We start from the raw sequence: 17,758 nt of genomic DNA on the forward strand, positions 1-17,758 counted from the left end.
CCCTCATGCATGAGTAAACCAGAGAACTTTGGTGCCTTGTGTCTTGCTTTTTGCTGCGTAGCAGATTGTCCTTAACGTTCCAGCGAATAGGTTTATGCTACAAACCTATCAATCCACTTTCAGTCACGCTGAATAAAAAGTTGAATCTGTTTCCGTAAATCTGTCACGCCATTGTTTGAGTCGTCCTCTGCATGCTGATTGGCTTAAGGCTCGTCAAACACAAGTCCAAGATTCACAGTTATAGAAACCATCAGTGTGACAGTCACAGAACGCCTGCAGGTTAAACTTCAGCAGGTGTCCTGCATCATAACCTCTAACATCTGAAACCAAATAAAAACAGGTTAGAAATTCAGTTCAGATGATTTTTAATTGTGCAGACTCTCGGTGCTGATACCAAACAAACGTGTGTGTGTGTGTTTGTGTAGTGCTAACATCTCTATAACTAAATTACTCGACTGACGTTGGACGTGTTACTGAAAATGACTTTTTAGCTGATGGAGGAAGAGAAAGCTGACCTCGAGCTGCTGCTGTGCCTGAAAGTGTGGTTTAAAACGAGAACATGGAGTGTTTTCAGCTTCTCTTTTTAATCCTTCAAAGTGGCTGACAGGATGACATGAATGATTCACAACGACCGAAACATCGTCTGAAAACAGACAGAACAGGAGCTGTAGAAGGGTCTCTGTCTCCCTCTGCTGGGCACAGTGGGCATCTCCTCCTCCTCCAAGAGACTGAGAGGAAACGCACAGCAACAAATACAGAGGACAGCCACAAACTACATTTGTCACTATGAAAATAACTGTGGATATGAACCACAGAAATGAGGTGAGATGTGACCAGCAGAGGTCTGAGAAAGGAGCTCAGGTGGAGGTGGGCGTCTGCAGAGACTCGTGAACTGAACCGTCCGGATGATTCAGCAGACGTGGTGGTAAAAGTTTATGTTCCAGGTCAGAAAAAAGGTTTAATCCTGATTTCAGTTAAACTTGTGTATTTAGCATGTGGCTAGCAGCAGCAAAGCTGCACTTTGAGACGATTGGAATATAAAACCCGTTTCTAGTTTTTTTACCTTTAAAGTTTCAGGCAGGAAGGATCACTGGAGCTTGATAGTGGGCGCTCCTTTTAGGTGGGTATCTATCTATATATTACAAGTATGGTTGTCATAGCAACAATTAGATGACTAGTCAGCTAGATGAGTCAGCAGTTAGCATCAGACAAGCTAGCTGGAACTACAGGTACTGTTGATGTATAACAGGCTGAATCTTTCCCACCTGTACAGCCACCGTGCTCTCTCGCAGTATTTACATAATGTGGTTTGATTGGCCAGTGCTTCAAAAGTTAAATCATAACGTTGGCTGCAAGCAACACGTCCAGAATTCAGTTTGTGACGACACCTCGCTGACAGCGAATAAGAAGCAGCCGTGTCAGCTTGAGCTTTGGCTGTTCAGTTCTTCTTCTGTGGTGTTTATTCAGGAGTAAAGTCACGGGTGGATGTGAACCTCTTCAGATCCACCAGGCCGCGGGATGTTATTTGTCTCTCAGAAACAGTTCATAACTTCACTTCAACTCATTCATGTCACCTAAAAGGTAAACCTGTTTCTCCATCACCTGTTCAGCTCTGATGATCCAGTAAGGACATCTCCTGGTTTCATCTTCATGTTTCCCACTCACCACATATCCAAACCATCATGACCAGCAGCTTTACAGCTGTGGCTCCAGCAAACATCAGCTGATACTAGAAATTAATATGAAATAAATTCTAACAACAGCTGATCAAGCTTAAACGTGCTGCTGTTGTTTAGCGCGACATCCACTGGTTTCCTCTTTCTGGCGCAAAGTGAGCGATAAACAAACAAGAGAGAAAAGCCGATCAGCTGATCATTGATCAGTTTCATGATTGAAGTAGCAACAGGAGAGGGAGGGGGGAGAATGAGAGGAGAAGAGGCAGCTGTGCAGCAAAGACAGAATAACTTCAGCTCTGTCTTTGCTCCATTGTAGCTGAAGTTCAGGACAAACTGCATCTTTTCTCAGCTCAACACGAAACACGTAATAATTTCTCTGAATATGAGACGATTCCGTCTTTTTACGGGACGGTTGGAAACTCTACTAACTGACCTTATGAATAAAATAAAGTTCACTATCAGTAACATCATAGCACCACCCAGCTGTATAGAAACTCCGTCATGCTAGCTAGCACGCAGTACGAGTTATTGTAACTGATGGTAACAAAAATAAACTCCACCTAAACTTGGTTTATATCTGACCCAGACAGACTGCAGGTCATAACTTCTTACCTGAAGTTCAGTTCACCTGACACTCGGACCGGCGGCCGCCTCGGGTCTCTCCTCCTCCTACCTCCCCTTCCCTCATCCACCTGCTGGCCTCAGTGGAAGCTCCGCCACAGCCACCACCAAACAACTGAGTTATTTTTACACATCGACCAGCATCTGGCCAATATGTATCATCGGCCCATAAAAACGAAAAATCACCATCGGCCCACCGGGCATTTAGCCATGCATGTGATCATTCAAGCCTCGATACGGCGTCACACTAACTCCACCTCATTAAAATATTTTATATTTATATATGTATATGTAAAAAGCATAATCTCTTACACAATCCAAGTGTTTACGGCCTTTTCCAGATCAGGAAAAAGTTACTTTAATGTTTCTTTGTAGGTTTAAGGTAAAAGTGGAAAAATACAAACATCAACTTTATATCCAAACATTAAAATCCAAAACAAGAAGAAAACAGATTCAAAAAACTTTATGAAACTGATTCCTCCCCACAGACTCAAACCTGCAGTTGACCTGACCTCCAGCAGATGGCAGCATCTGTCCAGTGAACAGAGCCCGTTTACTGAGACAGAAATATTCAAACGTTATCAAATTTATATTACATAACACTTAAAACGAATCAGTGTCCATATAAAAAAAACAACCCTTTTCCTGCTTTTCACAGAGGGAAAAATTCCTTTCTTTCTGCGTTCCCGTGGAATGACCAAGTAAACACTTTTGCAGCTCTTCACACATCATTTCTATTATCCATTTAAATCAAGTCGAAATCAATAAATTACACGTGTTACATAAAAGCTCTCCACCTGATGCCCTCACTGTTATGTAAAGCACATCACATATGAAGTGCTGCTGTTTTTAATCCATCAGATTCATGTTGTTGTAGATGCAGAGTCCAGTCTGACTGCACCTCTGAGCTGCTCGCACTGTTCTGCACGTGTCATTCACGCCGTCCTATAAAGTCGTCTGAATCCCGCTTCTTGGATCATCTCTGTGATGGCGGGCCGGCTTTCTGAGCTTGTGTTTGTTATGAGCGGTGAGTCATCGGCAGGAGAAACGGCAGATTTTTAAAAATATATCGCTGTGTGCACGCTCGGCGTGAAACAATAGACGGAGGAACAATACGTGCTGCTGTTAACATTTTGAACATCCAGCGGCCGTCCTCTGTGCCGCCCACGCCGCTGTTTGTTGGAGTCTTTCCTCAGTTTTGGGCTGAATGTGTCTCTGATGGACCTGGAATAGATTTTTTCCAGGTTATTTTTGAAAACACCTCCCGTCTCATACTTACTGTCTTCCTGCAAGTAAATCCCAGAGCTGTCCTGGTTCATCGTCGCGGTCTTTTGATCTCGCTTTGCACATCTTCCTTGTTCCTGGTTTCTCGTGTTTCCTGTGTTCACTCTCTGATTTTTTCCTGCTTTCCCTCCTTTTCTCACAGTGCTTATTGTTTTGATTAAGTTCACCTGTGCCTTACTTTCCCTCACCTTTTGTTTCTTTTAGAGCCTAATAATTTATCTCATGTCTTACTTCCTCAGTTTACAGGGTCGATCCTTGATTAAGTTCACCTGTGCCTCACACTATCTCTCTCCTCCTTCTTTTCCTGCTGTGTCCTTATCGAGTTTACCTGTTCCACATTCTCACCTTTCTGTTTAGAACAACACATTCATACCACAGTGTTTAATCATTGTTGGTCCCTATTTCAGTTATTTATGTTCGGTCAGTCTAACCTCTTTATTACAGGATAACAGTGAGAGCAGAGCTTTGCAGCTCAGTGGGTTTAAACCAGCTTTTGCTGTGAGTCACCGCTCAGCCAGACTCTGTGGTTAACACACTGTGTTGGGCAGAAGACAAATGCAGTATTAAATACATATATTCAGTCTGAGAGGTTCTTTCATATCATGAGCAACCTGTGTACTGAGTTTGTAGTGTGTACTGCAAGTACTGTGTGTGTACTGTGTGTACTGTGTGTACTGTGTGTGTACTGTGTGTACTGTGTTCTCTGGCAGTTTAATGGTGTTGCTGTTGTTGCCCTGCTGACATTCTCCTGCCCTCTGATGAGGCAGTCTGTCTATTGATCAGGAAACATACCTGAACTGTGTATACACACACACACACACACACACACACACACACACACACACACACACACACACACACACACACACACACACACACACACCTACCTGCTGGGTGTTAATGAGCCGTGGGATCGATTGTGGTGCTGCCACAGTGGATTTCCTGTCCTTCGGTCCTGGACTCTCCCAGGTATGAACCTATCACACTTACATTATTCAGCAGATATCGAACCTGCGACCATCAGGACAGGTCAGTGATGTCGTACAGGTGTTTGTCTACAGTGAACAGTTGGAGGTGGAGGATAAATATCAACATTAGCAAGCTAATAGTTTGACAGTCGTCTTGTTAAGTCCCTGATGCAGGCTGCAGAGTCGATGTAGACCAAACAAAACCCGAATTAAACTCATCTCTCCTGACATCAATTATAGAAATGACACAAAGTACTAAAAGTGTATAAAAAGAAGAAGAAAGGGGTTCGGTTAAGCTTAAAGCTGCAGTTCCTCCAATGGCCACATACATAGAAATCGGTAACTTCCTCCTGTGACCACCTTCTTATCCCAGCTGGGTGTCTGGGGGACGTACATATTGATGGCTTGGATCTTATTCCTGCCGTTCAGCTTCTCAGCACGTGTCGCTCTTACAGTCCGAATGACATCCTGATGTCCTCACAGCAGATCCTGATTATGTGGATCGCTGAGTCGATGCCTCGCTCTATCGTGGCGTACAGAAGTCGTCCACGTACAGGATGTGACTGACGGTCACTCCACTCCTGAATCTATGTGCGTCTCTGCTTTTGACGATGAGCTTCAGGTCTATGGAGAACACTGCCGGGGACGGTGCTTCGTATCTTTATCTTCCACGCTTGCGTGGTTGCCTTGGAGTTGGCCTCCAGCGTTTTCTTTACTATGATTTTTCCGTACTCTTGGCAGGCTTCCACGTGTTCACCAATCAATAGAACGTGGGCTTTTAAGGAATGGAGGAGCTACAAGGAGATGTGCGATGTGCTAGACTAAAACTTGTGAAGAGCTGGATTTAGCCCACAGACCTCAAGCTTCAGTGTCAGAGAACTGGGTTAAGAGATTTAGAGGTAGACATGAGTCTTGCACATCTCCTCTCAAATAAGCATTTTCATTTGTTTCTACAAGTATCGGAAAGCAGTAAGTTAATAACTACACGATTCTTTTAACGTCGAGTGAGTCAGACATTGTTGACCTGATCTGGGCAGGATAACTGGCAGCGTCAGGATCTGATAATCAGAGTGAGCGACGGAGACGTTTCTCCTCCCTCAGTCCCACTGAGCAGGTACGAGGACGCAAATACACGACAGTAATTAAAGACGCTGACCTGTTTTTTTTTCTGCGAGAGTGTAGGCCTACATTCAGCATGATGGTGCGTTCACTGACACGTGCGCACCCGGTTAGTGACGAAGTTAATCCCATTCAGTTTCACTTCGGTGCGTGAGCCATGGATCCTGCTGGACGCCTCAGCCTCAGGTCCAGAGACAAACCAAAGAGAGGTGGAGCCTTCGTCTTTAACGGCGCTGAAATGACCTGTTTGCTGAAAGTGTTTCACACTTCTCTGCAGGATTTCACTCTTCAGAAAGAAAAATGAGATGATCTGGATCAGAACCAGATCCTAAAACCCCCAAAATTTGCTTTAATCAGCAGATTTAACAGGAGAATAGCTGCAGCAGCTCAGTACGCCGTAATATTAGGTCAGTCACAAAGGAAGCAAAGGTTACCAGTGTTTTAGCATAAGTGCCCACCCCCATAATAATAAGATCTTGTGGTCACCACAGATGCTCTGAGTTCTCGGTTTGGACTGATTACTGGTAACACTGGGCCTATACATGCCCCTCGGTAGGCTTACAGAGCTGGTCAATCAGATGAAAGCTCACTTATCGGGAGGGCTTAAAGAAACTGTAATGTAATGTAAAGCTATGCCTTGGAGTACCAGAATAAAAATATGGATCTGTATTATTTTCCATTTACACATCAATGCAGAAACAACAAGGAAAGAATATAAACACGGTAATTAAAACACAAACATGCAGCTATTAACAGCTACTGGATGCCAGAAATATGACAGCAAATGAAGCCAACACACAGGTGCAGTCCCTCTAATGTCCACAGGGGGCTCCAGAGTCAGTCCAAAAAGACTCCCACGATGAAATGTCCAACAGCAGAAATAAGCGCGTTTACAGCCTGACAGAAAAACTATTTTGGTCTCTATAAATCATTTCTTCCTTCGTAGGACAATTTATTAATAACTCACCTGTTTAAATTGTATTAAGGTTTAAAGTTTGCATTAATAGATCCATTGGTGACACAGGCGGCTGTAGCTGCTAGCGGTCTGCTAGCACCTGAACTGCACCTCTGGACTGTGTTTGTGCTGTTGGAGCCGTTTTAATGACATTATCTGACCAATAGCACGACTGCTGAGAGGTTAATTGTATTAACAAACAGTTGTAGAAGCATTAGTAGTAAGAGGTCTGAAATAAAGAGGCTTCAGTGGAAATCTTATGCCAAAGAATCATTTAACGAATCTAGAAAAAAGCTGTATTTTAATCCATATTTGAAATACTTGTTGTAGATTTATCTCTTTCATAATGAAGCTCAGACTCAGCCGTGTGCACAGAGCTGGGATCAGTTTTCTCTGGGTTTGTCTCCCCACCTGAGGCTGCAGCTTTCCAGCATTCACAGCGTGATCAGATGTGAAGCGATGAGTGAATCATTTCTGCTCTGAGCGCAGAACGACAGGACGGTGGGCTGAGTGTCAGATCACGTCGTTGCCTGCGGGCTCAGAGAGCGTTTCCTGACTTGGAGCAGATCTCACGGTTATTCAGCCCCGGCGACGTGTTCGTGAGCCGTGTGTGCTGCCGCTGTAGAGATGCAGCGGGAATAAAGATGCCTTTATGTAACCCTGCAGTTGACTTCACAGCCTCTGACAGGAAGTGTGAGCGCGGCACAGCAGAGACGCTTCAGAGCAGAAACTGAGAGGTTGCAGAGCTCGACAATTTAACATGCACCTTGTTTCCGTTGTTTTAAACTACATGCTTCATGGAAAAAGTGAAGACTTTTACTGCACCGCGTTTATCTGCTCCCTCCGTGAATAAATCAGAATCTCCTCAGGGCTTCTGCTCCACAATAAAACCCACAGCAGCAAGAGATGGGCCACAAATCACTGTTAAATAAGCCGTCTGCTATGTAGTAATATAAATGTAAATATCTGGTTTCATCAGGAATATGATCAGATGAGGAAAAGATCAGGATTTGTCTGAACATTTCTGTTTCCTGCACCCATCCATCCACCCCAACCTCCTCGATACACAACCAAACAAACTCAATGTGGGTGGACCAACACAGAAGAGCTACTCTGCAGTCTATTTACACCTACAGGCCAGTGGACACTCTTTCAAGGATGAGGATGTACACATCCTGGACAGGGAGGAACGCTGGTTTGAGGGCGGAGTCAAGGAGGCCATTTACGTGAAAAGGGAAAGACCATCTCTGAATCGAGGAGGGGGCCTAAGGGTCCATCTGTCCCCATCTTACATGCTGTGATTGCAGCCATTCCCCAACTCTCTGTGAATGGGACTCATGACCATTGATGTCAATTTGCATATTAATGATAAAGAAAGTGACCTCCCAGCCCATTGGCTGGTTTCAGTCATTGTCCAAATGTCCTGTTTATAAGGTTGAAACCTGCAGTCCGCTGAGACTGCAGACGTCACCTGATGATGATGAAACGCCACTGAAACCTCCAGATGAACAGACTCAACCTTTTGGGATCTCCTTACCTGGATGATTGAGCATCAAGACACTCAGTATGCCTCAGTTTCCTTAAGTGTGGATTTTTGCCATAATGGAGCAGCCCTGTGGGAGAGCCGCCTCTTGCAACAGACTTTCCTTCTCAAAGTGACACTAAGCTGCTTCGTAGGGGCAGGGATAGCTCAGTAGGTAGATTGGTCGGATATGATCGGAAGGTCGGGGGTTCGAATCCATTGAACGGCTACCCTGAGGTACCCCTGAGCGAGGTATTGTCCCCACACACTGCTCCCTGGGCACTAGATTGGTGGCTGCCCACTGCTTTGCTGAGTGAATGGGTCACATGCAGAGAGGAATTTTTTATTAATGTTCAAAATGATGAGGACTATGTGGCAATTTTCTAGAGAAGTGTGCTTGTTGCTAATAATTCTGTAATAATTATAGTTTTTGAATTTTCTCAAACTGTGTCCTGCTACAAAAACAACCCCAAAATCCTAAAATTCAGTTGTTTTATTTTTCAATTAGGTCAGTGAAAATGTAGCTTTTGAAGTTGTTTTCATGCTGATGCTCTCCAGAACATGTTTGTGCGCGGATTGTGCTGCAAAAGATTGTGGTATCAGACAGCGCCGTGTTGTTTGCAGGATTCCGAGGTTTTTTATCGCCAGCTGCTTTTGCCTTTCCTGTAGATATATTTTCAAAACAAAAGCAGAAAATCCTCATTTTAAAATTGATCAGAGCCTAAATGAGGTCTTCTAACCACGCACGTGTCCAGATCTGGTCACTTTTGGGTCCAAACAAACAAAATGTTTGCGCACAGTGCAGAAGCCAGCGGTTGGCTGTAATTTGTGATGATCTGGTTTGAAGATTAAAGTGAAACGAAAGGATTTTTTTCTCTAACATGCACGACTCCGACAGCGGGGCGCCTCGATGCTGATGTTGCTCTGTAGTAACCAGTCGTCCTGCGGCGTGTAACGCGCTCGTGTGCGTCGGGATGCTGCAGTGAAGATGGAGTGGTCTGATGTGGGAGCAACATGAAACATCAGGCGGAATATTTTTAGGAGCTTCTTCCACACCTCCACCTCTCCTCTCTCCATCTCTCTCTCTCTCCTCGATCTCTCGCTGACGGCTGCTCTCTTTTCTCCTCGCTCCTCTCTCTTCACATTCAGCAGCTCTCAGCCTGCGAGGAAGAGGAGGAGGAGGAGGAGAGGATGAGGCAGGAGAACAGAGTAGAGTAAAATAGAGCAGAGCGGAGTGCATGCGCGTGGAATCGGCGGCTTTATCGGCTCTTCTCTGGGATAATTCTGAACTTCTCGGGTTTGTTCCTCTTTTTCTGCATGTCGGGAAGTTGTTGACGAGCTGATGTAGGCGGGTGGATGATGCTTTCCTCTCGCTCCACAGAGATGTGAAGAAACGTCACGGTGAAGCTCTTTGATTCTTCTGTTTGTGGCGCGTAAATCGAGAAAATCCCTGCTGCCATGTGCGCTTCCATCGGAGCGTCTGAAAGATGGAGGCGACCTAAAGTGATAAATTACCCAGCAGACACGATGAGCTCCTCGATCGAGGCGTAATCACTCATCAAATGTTCATTCAGAGTTTTTCTTTATTCCTTTAATAATTGTCTCCAGGCCAGTGCTGCGTCTTAACTTGTGTGGGAACCTGTAGGGTTATTTAGGGAACAGGTATTCTCTTCTTCTCTGGATATTTAAAGTTTCCGTCTTTCAGAGCTCCATCAGGATTTGTGATCTATTTCCAAACCCTCAGCTGAAGAGTGCGGGGACTTCATCACCGTTCTTTGGATTAGTCGTCAGAAAGGAAGCCTCAACATGTAAACATATACTCATAAATCAACTATTTAAACTGTTTAAGAGGAATATCTGTTTCCTAACATCGGAGTGCACACAGGTTTTGTGCGGTGAATCGCACGAACGTGAAACGACTTCCGGGTTCTTCACTTTTGTGGATTTTCAGGATCCTTCTGGTGTTTTTCTTTTGAAGCCTGTACGTGTGACCGTTGTGCATCAGCTGTTCCACACAGTGGATCTCTAACGTTTTGGTTCTTAATCAACGATCTGCCATAAGGGAGAAGATTTTTCATCTTGGCTCGGTCCCTCCGAGGCCCGTCAGGCGACATGTCACCTGTTTCGGACTGAAGGGTCGTCAGCCTCAGACTCGGACAGCAGGAGCAGATATTTTGTTCCTCTGTGGCTTTGTCCTCCTCTCAGAGATATGGCGGCGGCTATCGCCAGCTCCCTGATCAGACAGAAGCGCCAGGCCCGCGAGTCCAACAGCGACAAAGTCGCCACTAACAAGCGACGCTCAAGTCCCAGTAAAGACCCGAGGTCTCTGTGTGAGCGACACATCTTCAGCGTCTTTAGCAAAGTTCGCTTCTGCAGCGGAAAGAAAAGACCAGTACGCCGGAAACCAGGTGGGTGGAACGATTCGGAGAGCAAAGGTTTGCCGTGTTACGGCGGGACGGGAACACTGCTCTCACACAGGTTCATGACCACGCTGATCAGAGCAGCTTAGCACGAGTCACCATTCAAAATAATCCTTCTTTATCTTACACAGGGCATCCTTTGTCTTTCTGATTGGCTGTCGCTCGTAAAGTAGCAGATATATGACAGGAAATAACACAGGTCCAATTTAATGTGAACAACCTGCAGCTTTAACTCAGCTTTCCTCTGACTGGCTGGTTTTAACAGCAGGTGAGCAGGCCTTCTGTGCACCTGAGATCGCCATATAAGAACATTTCCTGTCAATGACGCAGGAATCTTTGAGGAAGGAAACCTCCCAACTTGGCAACTTGAACAAATCCGGGCAGTTATTTTGAAGCCCCTCCCCCTCCCCCCTAGTTATTAACGTCGCTTTCAGACGTCTGGCTCCTCCCACTCGACCACTAAACAGACACCTTGGTTGCTGCACAGTTACCTGATCAGAACATCAATCAGTTCTGATCAGGTAACCGTGCTTACCCCCCCTCCCCCGATGGAGACAGTGGCTCAGCTGGAGGCGCGAGGAATTGCAGCGTCCGCGACCACTGTGTACATCGGCGTACCCCCGCCCGTATGCTGCTTGTCTGTGTTTCATGGCGTAGAGTGTGATGATATCTGTGCTTCTTTGTGTGCTATGGAGTTTTCTGTGCTTTCTCCTTATGATGACTCACTTGTTGGAAGTCATCATGGGCAGAAACCCTTTTTTTTTCTCCTGACTTTGCCCCCATATGTTACATATTTCACTGTCTATCCCTTTTTCTAGCCTGACCTGTCTCCCCAGTGTAAGTTTGTATATTGTCTGTAGGTCTGTCATTTCAGCTGCAAGCAACTGCAACTGACAAATAAAGCTTATCCTTATGTTCACTTTGATAAATTCAGATTCAGGGCTTTCCTTACCTGTGTCTGTTGAGGGTCCGTCAACACTGAAGAAGTTCATTGGTTGCCTTGACGAGGACGGTTTCAGCCTTTTAAAGCTCAGAAAGTTGAAGCTCAGCTTTAATTTGAGGTTTCCATGGTGTTGTATGTTCTGTGGGTTCATCATGATACTGGATTGCATAAAGAAAACTCACCTCCCTGTTTGCTGTGGGTTCTTCCATGTTCTCTGTTTCATTTGTAATGAGCGTTGCATCATCAGATCCCCACGGTGTGATTCCAGACGGCATTTTTCTTTTCTTGAAGTAACTGCAAACCTTTATGTTTTTTAGTCCTCCTGCAGAATAACGAGATAAAAGTCGACCTGAACTCGAGCGGCGTTCCCTCCAGAGAAAGCTTCTCGGAGAGCAGCAGCAGAGCATCGGAGAACTGGACAGATGTCTGCGTTTACACATTTATGAGCTAGCTGCAGCTCTCATCTCTCATTAGCCGACTCCCCGCCGTCGCCTCCGCCTCCTGTTTTCTTGGCAATACAACAAACAGCTTCTTAAAGCTTAAAACTATTACGCAGCACTTGTGCTTGATCAGCTCCTTCAGAGTCTGCAGACTTCAAGTTCTCCAGTAAGGAGCTGGTAGGAAGAGGCCGAGTTATTCATGAGTTGTTCTGCAGCTGGTGAAGTCGGCGTTCAGCTCAACGTCAGCACTTTGCCCTGCTTTGATGTTTCGCCCTCAGTGAGTCCTCTGCTAATGAGATCTGTTACTGCATGAAGCCTTTTTGAAGCCCTAAAGATTTCACCCCCAACTTTGCTCAAGTTCAAATCAAAACACGACCGCGTGCCTCCAGTATCCTTCAGCAGCACTTCCAGGTTTTCCTTCGGCTTTTTCGCCACCTTTTTGTGCAGAATCGACCACACACAGGGGCAAAGTGCGGCCTGAGGGCCAGAATCAAGCCGCTCGCCCTCTCAGTCTGCAATGTCCTAAAAGGAAAACTGTGATGTGTAGTGGGCTTGAAACAGGTAGGAAAGTTGCAGAGAAGGTTCTGGTAGCTCATCGCTCAGACTGTCCTGTAATTATGCATTTACAATGTAAAGTTTTCATTAATTCACAGAGCATATCCTGTAGTTTGGTGTGGCGTGGAGAGAAAACTGCAAAACTTAAAGTGGGCCGGATTGGAGTCATCGTCGGGCAGATTCTGGCCCACGAGCCTCATGTTTGACACTCCTGATTTACACCATCACTGTGTTGGTGTGTGGAAACCAGTAATGAGGTCCATGAGCTATTTCCTCGTCTTTTCTTTCAGGTGTCGCCCCCTGGTGGCCTTTAAAAGGAATGCACATTTAGAAAACGTTGGCTTTCGTACCATCTCGGGTCATCGATAAATATATGTAAGAGATGAGCAGGTGGTTTTCTTTCATCGATGTCACGGTTCCTTCGTGTAGAAAGCTCCCACAGCAGCAGACGGCGTTCTTAGTTCAGCGTTTATCGTTTCGCTGCGACTCGGGAAGACGAGGTTGGGTTTTAAAGGCGCTGTCAGTCTGATCACGCCTGAGCTCGGGGAGCAGCGTGTGACGAGGTGTTTTGTCGCCCGCGGCCTCACAGATGTTAAAACTCACAGCTTGTCTTCACACAGCGTGACACACACTCACAGATATAGCTCCTGGATCCGTGCTTATAATTAGAGATTACACCTTGCAGATGTTTCGTGACTGTCGGTGTTTGAATCGTCAGCACGCTGACTTTGGATTCTGAACATCAAAACACAGCGTGAGGTACGCCACTGCCCTCTAAAGTAAACCAGCTGACTTCTATGGCCTTCCTTTAAAATGCACTGATGACATAAATATGTGGGAAAACAACTGAATGTATTTATGAACGTAAAAATGACCAGAAATAAATAAGTTAGCTCCTTGAATATAAACTTTAGGTCCTTATTGGTATTTAGTTAATATTAATTTCTGTTTGACACCTTAAATCCTTTAAAGTGATCATGTTGGAGGCTATTATTATTCTCTGAATTCATAACAAAGATTGCTTTTACCAGAAAGTGAACCTGTGAGCGAGCACTTGAGCAAGGCGATAGTGGGAAAGAAAAACCCACTTTTAACAGGAAGAAACCTCCAGCAGAGCCAGGCTCAAGGAGGAGCGGGGCCATCAGCTGCGACCGGCTGGGAGTGAGGATGAATTGGATAATAAGGACACACAACGCAGTGGGTCAGTGATGCTGTCGTCAAACAATGTGAAAATGATCCGTTTAAAGCAGGAAGCTGTTTGCATCCACTTCCTCTCTGTGAAACAAGGCCTGTAATACTGTGACTGCATGAAATGTAGGAAGTGTAGATTTATACATGTGAGCTGTTTGACGGGTAATCAGAGTAAAACCAAACGACTTTAATGAGCAGCAGCCAATAAAGGTCTTTGTTTAGGTCGTTGTGTTTTGCAGGGCCGGTTGGTCCTGCTGTGTGTCAGCTCCTCCACACTCACACTCACGTCTGCTCTGTTAAAAGGTGAAGATTTACCTTGTTGTCGTTTCCGGACACGTATGTGTGTCTTCGGTCCTTTCAGATGTTAAGTAGCACAGCGGCCTGCTCCACATTAGCCTCGCTGTCTTTTTGGTCTATTTCTGCCAGAGATGAGTCCTTCTGGCCCACATTGTCATCTGGAGCATCACTTCGTCTGCTCAGCTTCTACCGTGTTTACGTCCTCAGACCTTCAGCTCGGTGTTAAAGTCAAGCAGGAGGGACTCGCGTGCTGAGCCGTGGCCTCAGGGTTTGTCTCTGGGGCACATGTGACACCCTGGGGTTTGAACCATGTGTGTTTGTGTGCCCTTAAGCTTCACGTGGCCCAGGCTGGAAACCCATCAGCAGCCATCTGCTAACTCTGAGGGCAAAGGTCACTGATTTGGGGCTTCAGGAACTTCCTGACTCTCTCCACACAGATTGGAGGGTTTCCGATGGTCATGTTTAAACATGTTCTTAAACTAGTGGCTGACACACTGTTAGTGTTATATGTCTTATGCAAGCAAAGGGTGAACTGCGGATTTATCAGCTAATGCTAGCTAGCGTGATTTGCAAGCTGACTGCACAGGTGTGACAGTTCTCTGCGGTCGAGTCTGTGTGAGGAACGCTGGACGGGAAATGTTGGGATGTACGCTTGTTTCTTCTTCTTCTTCTTCTTCTCAAATGTGAAAGTAGAGAAGAAGAAGAAACGCTTACATGAGTGAGATAAACTCAGCAATGCTACCTGACAACCTGCTGTCAGGTACAGTGTGCGTGTGTGTGTGTGCTGAACCTCACATCGGTCTTTGTGTTTCAGAGCCGCAGCTGAAGGGCATCGTGACGCGCCTCTTCAGCGAGCAGGGCTTCTTCCTGCAGATGCAGCCCGAAGGAGCCATCAGCGGCACCAAGGACGAGAACAGCGACTACAGTGAGTCCCACATTAAAACTGTATTTGTCTAGACCAGGGGTGCCCAATCCCGGTCCTCGAGAGCTACCGTCCTGCAGCTTTTAGATGCATCCTTGTTCCAACACACCCGAATCAAATTAATGGCTTGTTATCAGGCCTTTGCCAAACACGATGGCATGCTGAAGAGGTAATCAAACCATTTGATTCAGCTGTGTTGGAGTAGGGATGCATCTAAAAGCTGCAGGATAGTAGCTCTCGAGGACTGGGATTGGGCAGCCCTGGTCTAGACCGCACGCTACATAAAAAATGGAACAGTGGCGCGGCTGCCCCTCTGTTGGTCTTCCATGGTCTCTTGTGTTCTGGGGGCCTCTGGATGTCTGGAGTTTTGATCTCCTCCATACCCGCTTCACACCCTGGAGGACGGGGCTGTGGCCCCCCCACACTCCCTAGCAGATCATTACATGGAGAAACCTTTGGAATGCAAGCATGCTGATCCACACAGGTATGCACACATGGGTATTCACAGACGCGGACTAAAGCTTTCTTGGCTGCTGCCTCAAAGCACACTGTGCGCTGTCTATCTTGCGTGCTGCACAATATCGTTTATTACTTAGTAAATACTGATATCTATGACTAGCTAGTTTATTGTGATGGTGCTTTGTTTTCTCTATTATTATGTTGCTCTTTGTTGTTTGCTGTCTCCTCTGTTTGTTTGTTTGTTTGTTTGTTTTTTCTCCATACAGGTGACCCAGGAGTTTTTTTTTTTTTTTTTTTTTTTTTTTTTTTTTTTTGTCTCTCTTCCCCCCCCTTCTCACCGTCTCTTCTCCCCTTGGGTTTTCTTTCTTTCTCTCCCCCTCTCTCTCTCATTCATTCCCCCTGTCCTATTTATTAAAAAAAAAAAAAAAAAAAAAAAATGACAAAGGATGAACTGAAGCTCTGCCATCACGTAATGTCGCATACTGCTGTTTCTGATGTCATTTAAAAAAAAAAAAAAAAAAAAAAAAAAAAAAAAACATAAAAAATGGGCGTGGCTTCTCTGTCTGAAGAGTGAAGAGAAAATGCCTCACACCTGTACTCTTTTTAATGGCCTCCAGGGGGCGATCCTGAGGGTTTATGGGCTCGTTTTGGGTCAAGCTAAATAAAAAGATGAGGTCATTTTCTAAAGTTTGGTGTCAGGAGTCGGTTTTATGAAGGGTTCAGTGAGCATGTTGTTTCACACTCACTACTGTGTGATGTCGTGGTCGCTACCTCCAACTTTTATGGAAAGAGCCACAGCCAAAGTGTAAAAGCACCGTGGATCATCCGATGTCAAACAAGAGAACAGCTCAGAAAGGTGAAACATTACACAGAAGAAGGATCTCAAACACAACAGCTCATTAAATCAGAACATAAACATAATCCAACAATCTTCTGCTGCTTCCCTGGGTTTGGGTCATGAAGTCTAACCAGAGAAGTCCGGACCCCCTTTGCCCCAGCCAGCTCCTCCAGCTCATCCGGGGGGATTTGATCCCAGCCAGCTGAGATATAATCTCTCCAGTGAGTCCTGGGTCTGCCCGGTCCTCCTCCCGGTCGGTCTTGCCTATTCGATGTGGAGGACCAGCAGATCTGCTCTGAGCCCCGTCACTAAGTGCGCTTCAAAGGAAATGCATTTCCACAGCTTACACCTGCAGCTCTTTCAGTCACTCCCCACAGGTGAGTGTAGGGATGTCACTCCGCCCCAATCCATCTGTCGCTCTCACACTCCACCCTCCCCTCACTAAAGGCACCTCCCCTACAACGTTGTCATGTTTAACACATTCACTTGGCAAGCAAAAGGTCGTTGGTTCGATTCCACAAATCCCGTTTGGGGTTGCGTCAGAAAACAGAGTTGAAGCTGCATCTGGCGTCTGTAACAGAGTGATCCGAGGTGGAGCAGTCTGAAGGCAGCTTCTGATCGTCGATACTCGGTCACGTTCCCGCTGCAGGTCTTTGTTTCTCGGCTGGATGAGCTCAGGATTACAGCCTCTGCTGCTTCCTGTAAATCCTTTTGGTTTGGAAAAAAGAAGCAAAAACAGGACAAGAAGAGGAGGAGGAGATGTTTTGGATTCCCCTCTCTCCCCCTCTCGCTTTCTCTCTGATCATCTCTGAGTTAAATAAAGGAGGATTAACCACAGCCATTGCCACAGGCCTCTTCCTCCTCCACCTCCTCCTACTCCTCATCCTCACCCACACTGCAGCTCTCTGTCCCCGAGGATTAAATCACCTCTCATCACTGCGTCCCTCTATCACCCCCCCTCTCGCTCTCTCTCTGCTTTTATTCAGTCTTTTTCTCTCGCTTTATCAGCTGGAAGCACATCAGCAGGCTGAGCCGGGTTTTAACCACCGTTACAGATCGACTAAAAGCACAAGAATTCACAGTTTGAGGAGGTGTAATGGGATTTTTTTAATGCTGAGTGGGTCTGATTTACACAGGTGCAGAAGATTTAAAGCAGAGATGGAGGAATCACTGCTGGTTTATTAATTTAAACCTGCTCTGTGCGACTCTTCGTGACATTTTCATTTCTGACACTTTTTACTGCAAATGTGAGAACAGATAGAAGCAGACGTTTCTGTAGTTTGCAGGTTTGTGTGTTAACACAATGCAGAGGAGGAAAGGCATCAGCAACGAGCTTAAAGAAGCATCAGTTGATGTCCATCGGTCACGCAGGGATAAGGCCATCGCCAAAGAATCTCAAGTCCGTTATTCCACAGCGGAGGACGGTATCCACACGTGGAAAACACTCAAGACATCATCTCAGGAGTGGATGTCCCAGCAAATTCCCCCCAGGAGACTCTACAGGCCTCTGTTAGCATGCTAGCATGTAACAGCTGAAAAAGGAAAGAA

General features: G+C 45.8%; 1 protein-coding gene across 2 annotated transcripts in view; it reads left to right on the forward strand.

The window, feature by feature from the left end:
- The window catches only part of LOC146619520 (fibroblast growth factor 12-like), a 29,723-nt gene that overhangs the window by 6,099 nt on the left and 5,866 nt on the right, over positions 1-17,758 (forward strand). The window contains exons 1-2 of one of the 2 annotated variants that reach the window (XM_085371343.1): positions 1,764-10,553; positions 14,806-14,916. In XM_085371343.1, the coding sequence (XP_085227469.1) occupies positions 10,355-10,553; positions 14,806-14,916 (310 nt within the window). In that variant the 5' untranslated portion in view covers positions 1,764-10,354. Of the gene's footprint in view, positions 1-1,763; positions 10,554-14,805; positions 14,917-17,758 lie in introns of those variants that run through there. The other variant, XM_085371342.1, reaches the window with a different exon arrangement.

The sequence above is a fragment of the Diplotaxodon limnothrissa genome, linkage group LG14 (assembly GCF_057381915.1).
Source record: "Diplotaxodon limnothrissa isolate DT_005_m linkage group LG14, D_limnothrissa_male_GT1.1, whole genome shotgun sequence".
In the NCBI taxonomy this organism is placed as follows: domain Eukaryota; kingdom Metazoa; phylum Chordata; class Actinopteri; order Cichliformes; family Cichlidae; genus Diplotaxodon; species Diplotaxodon limnothrissa.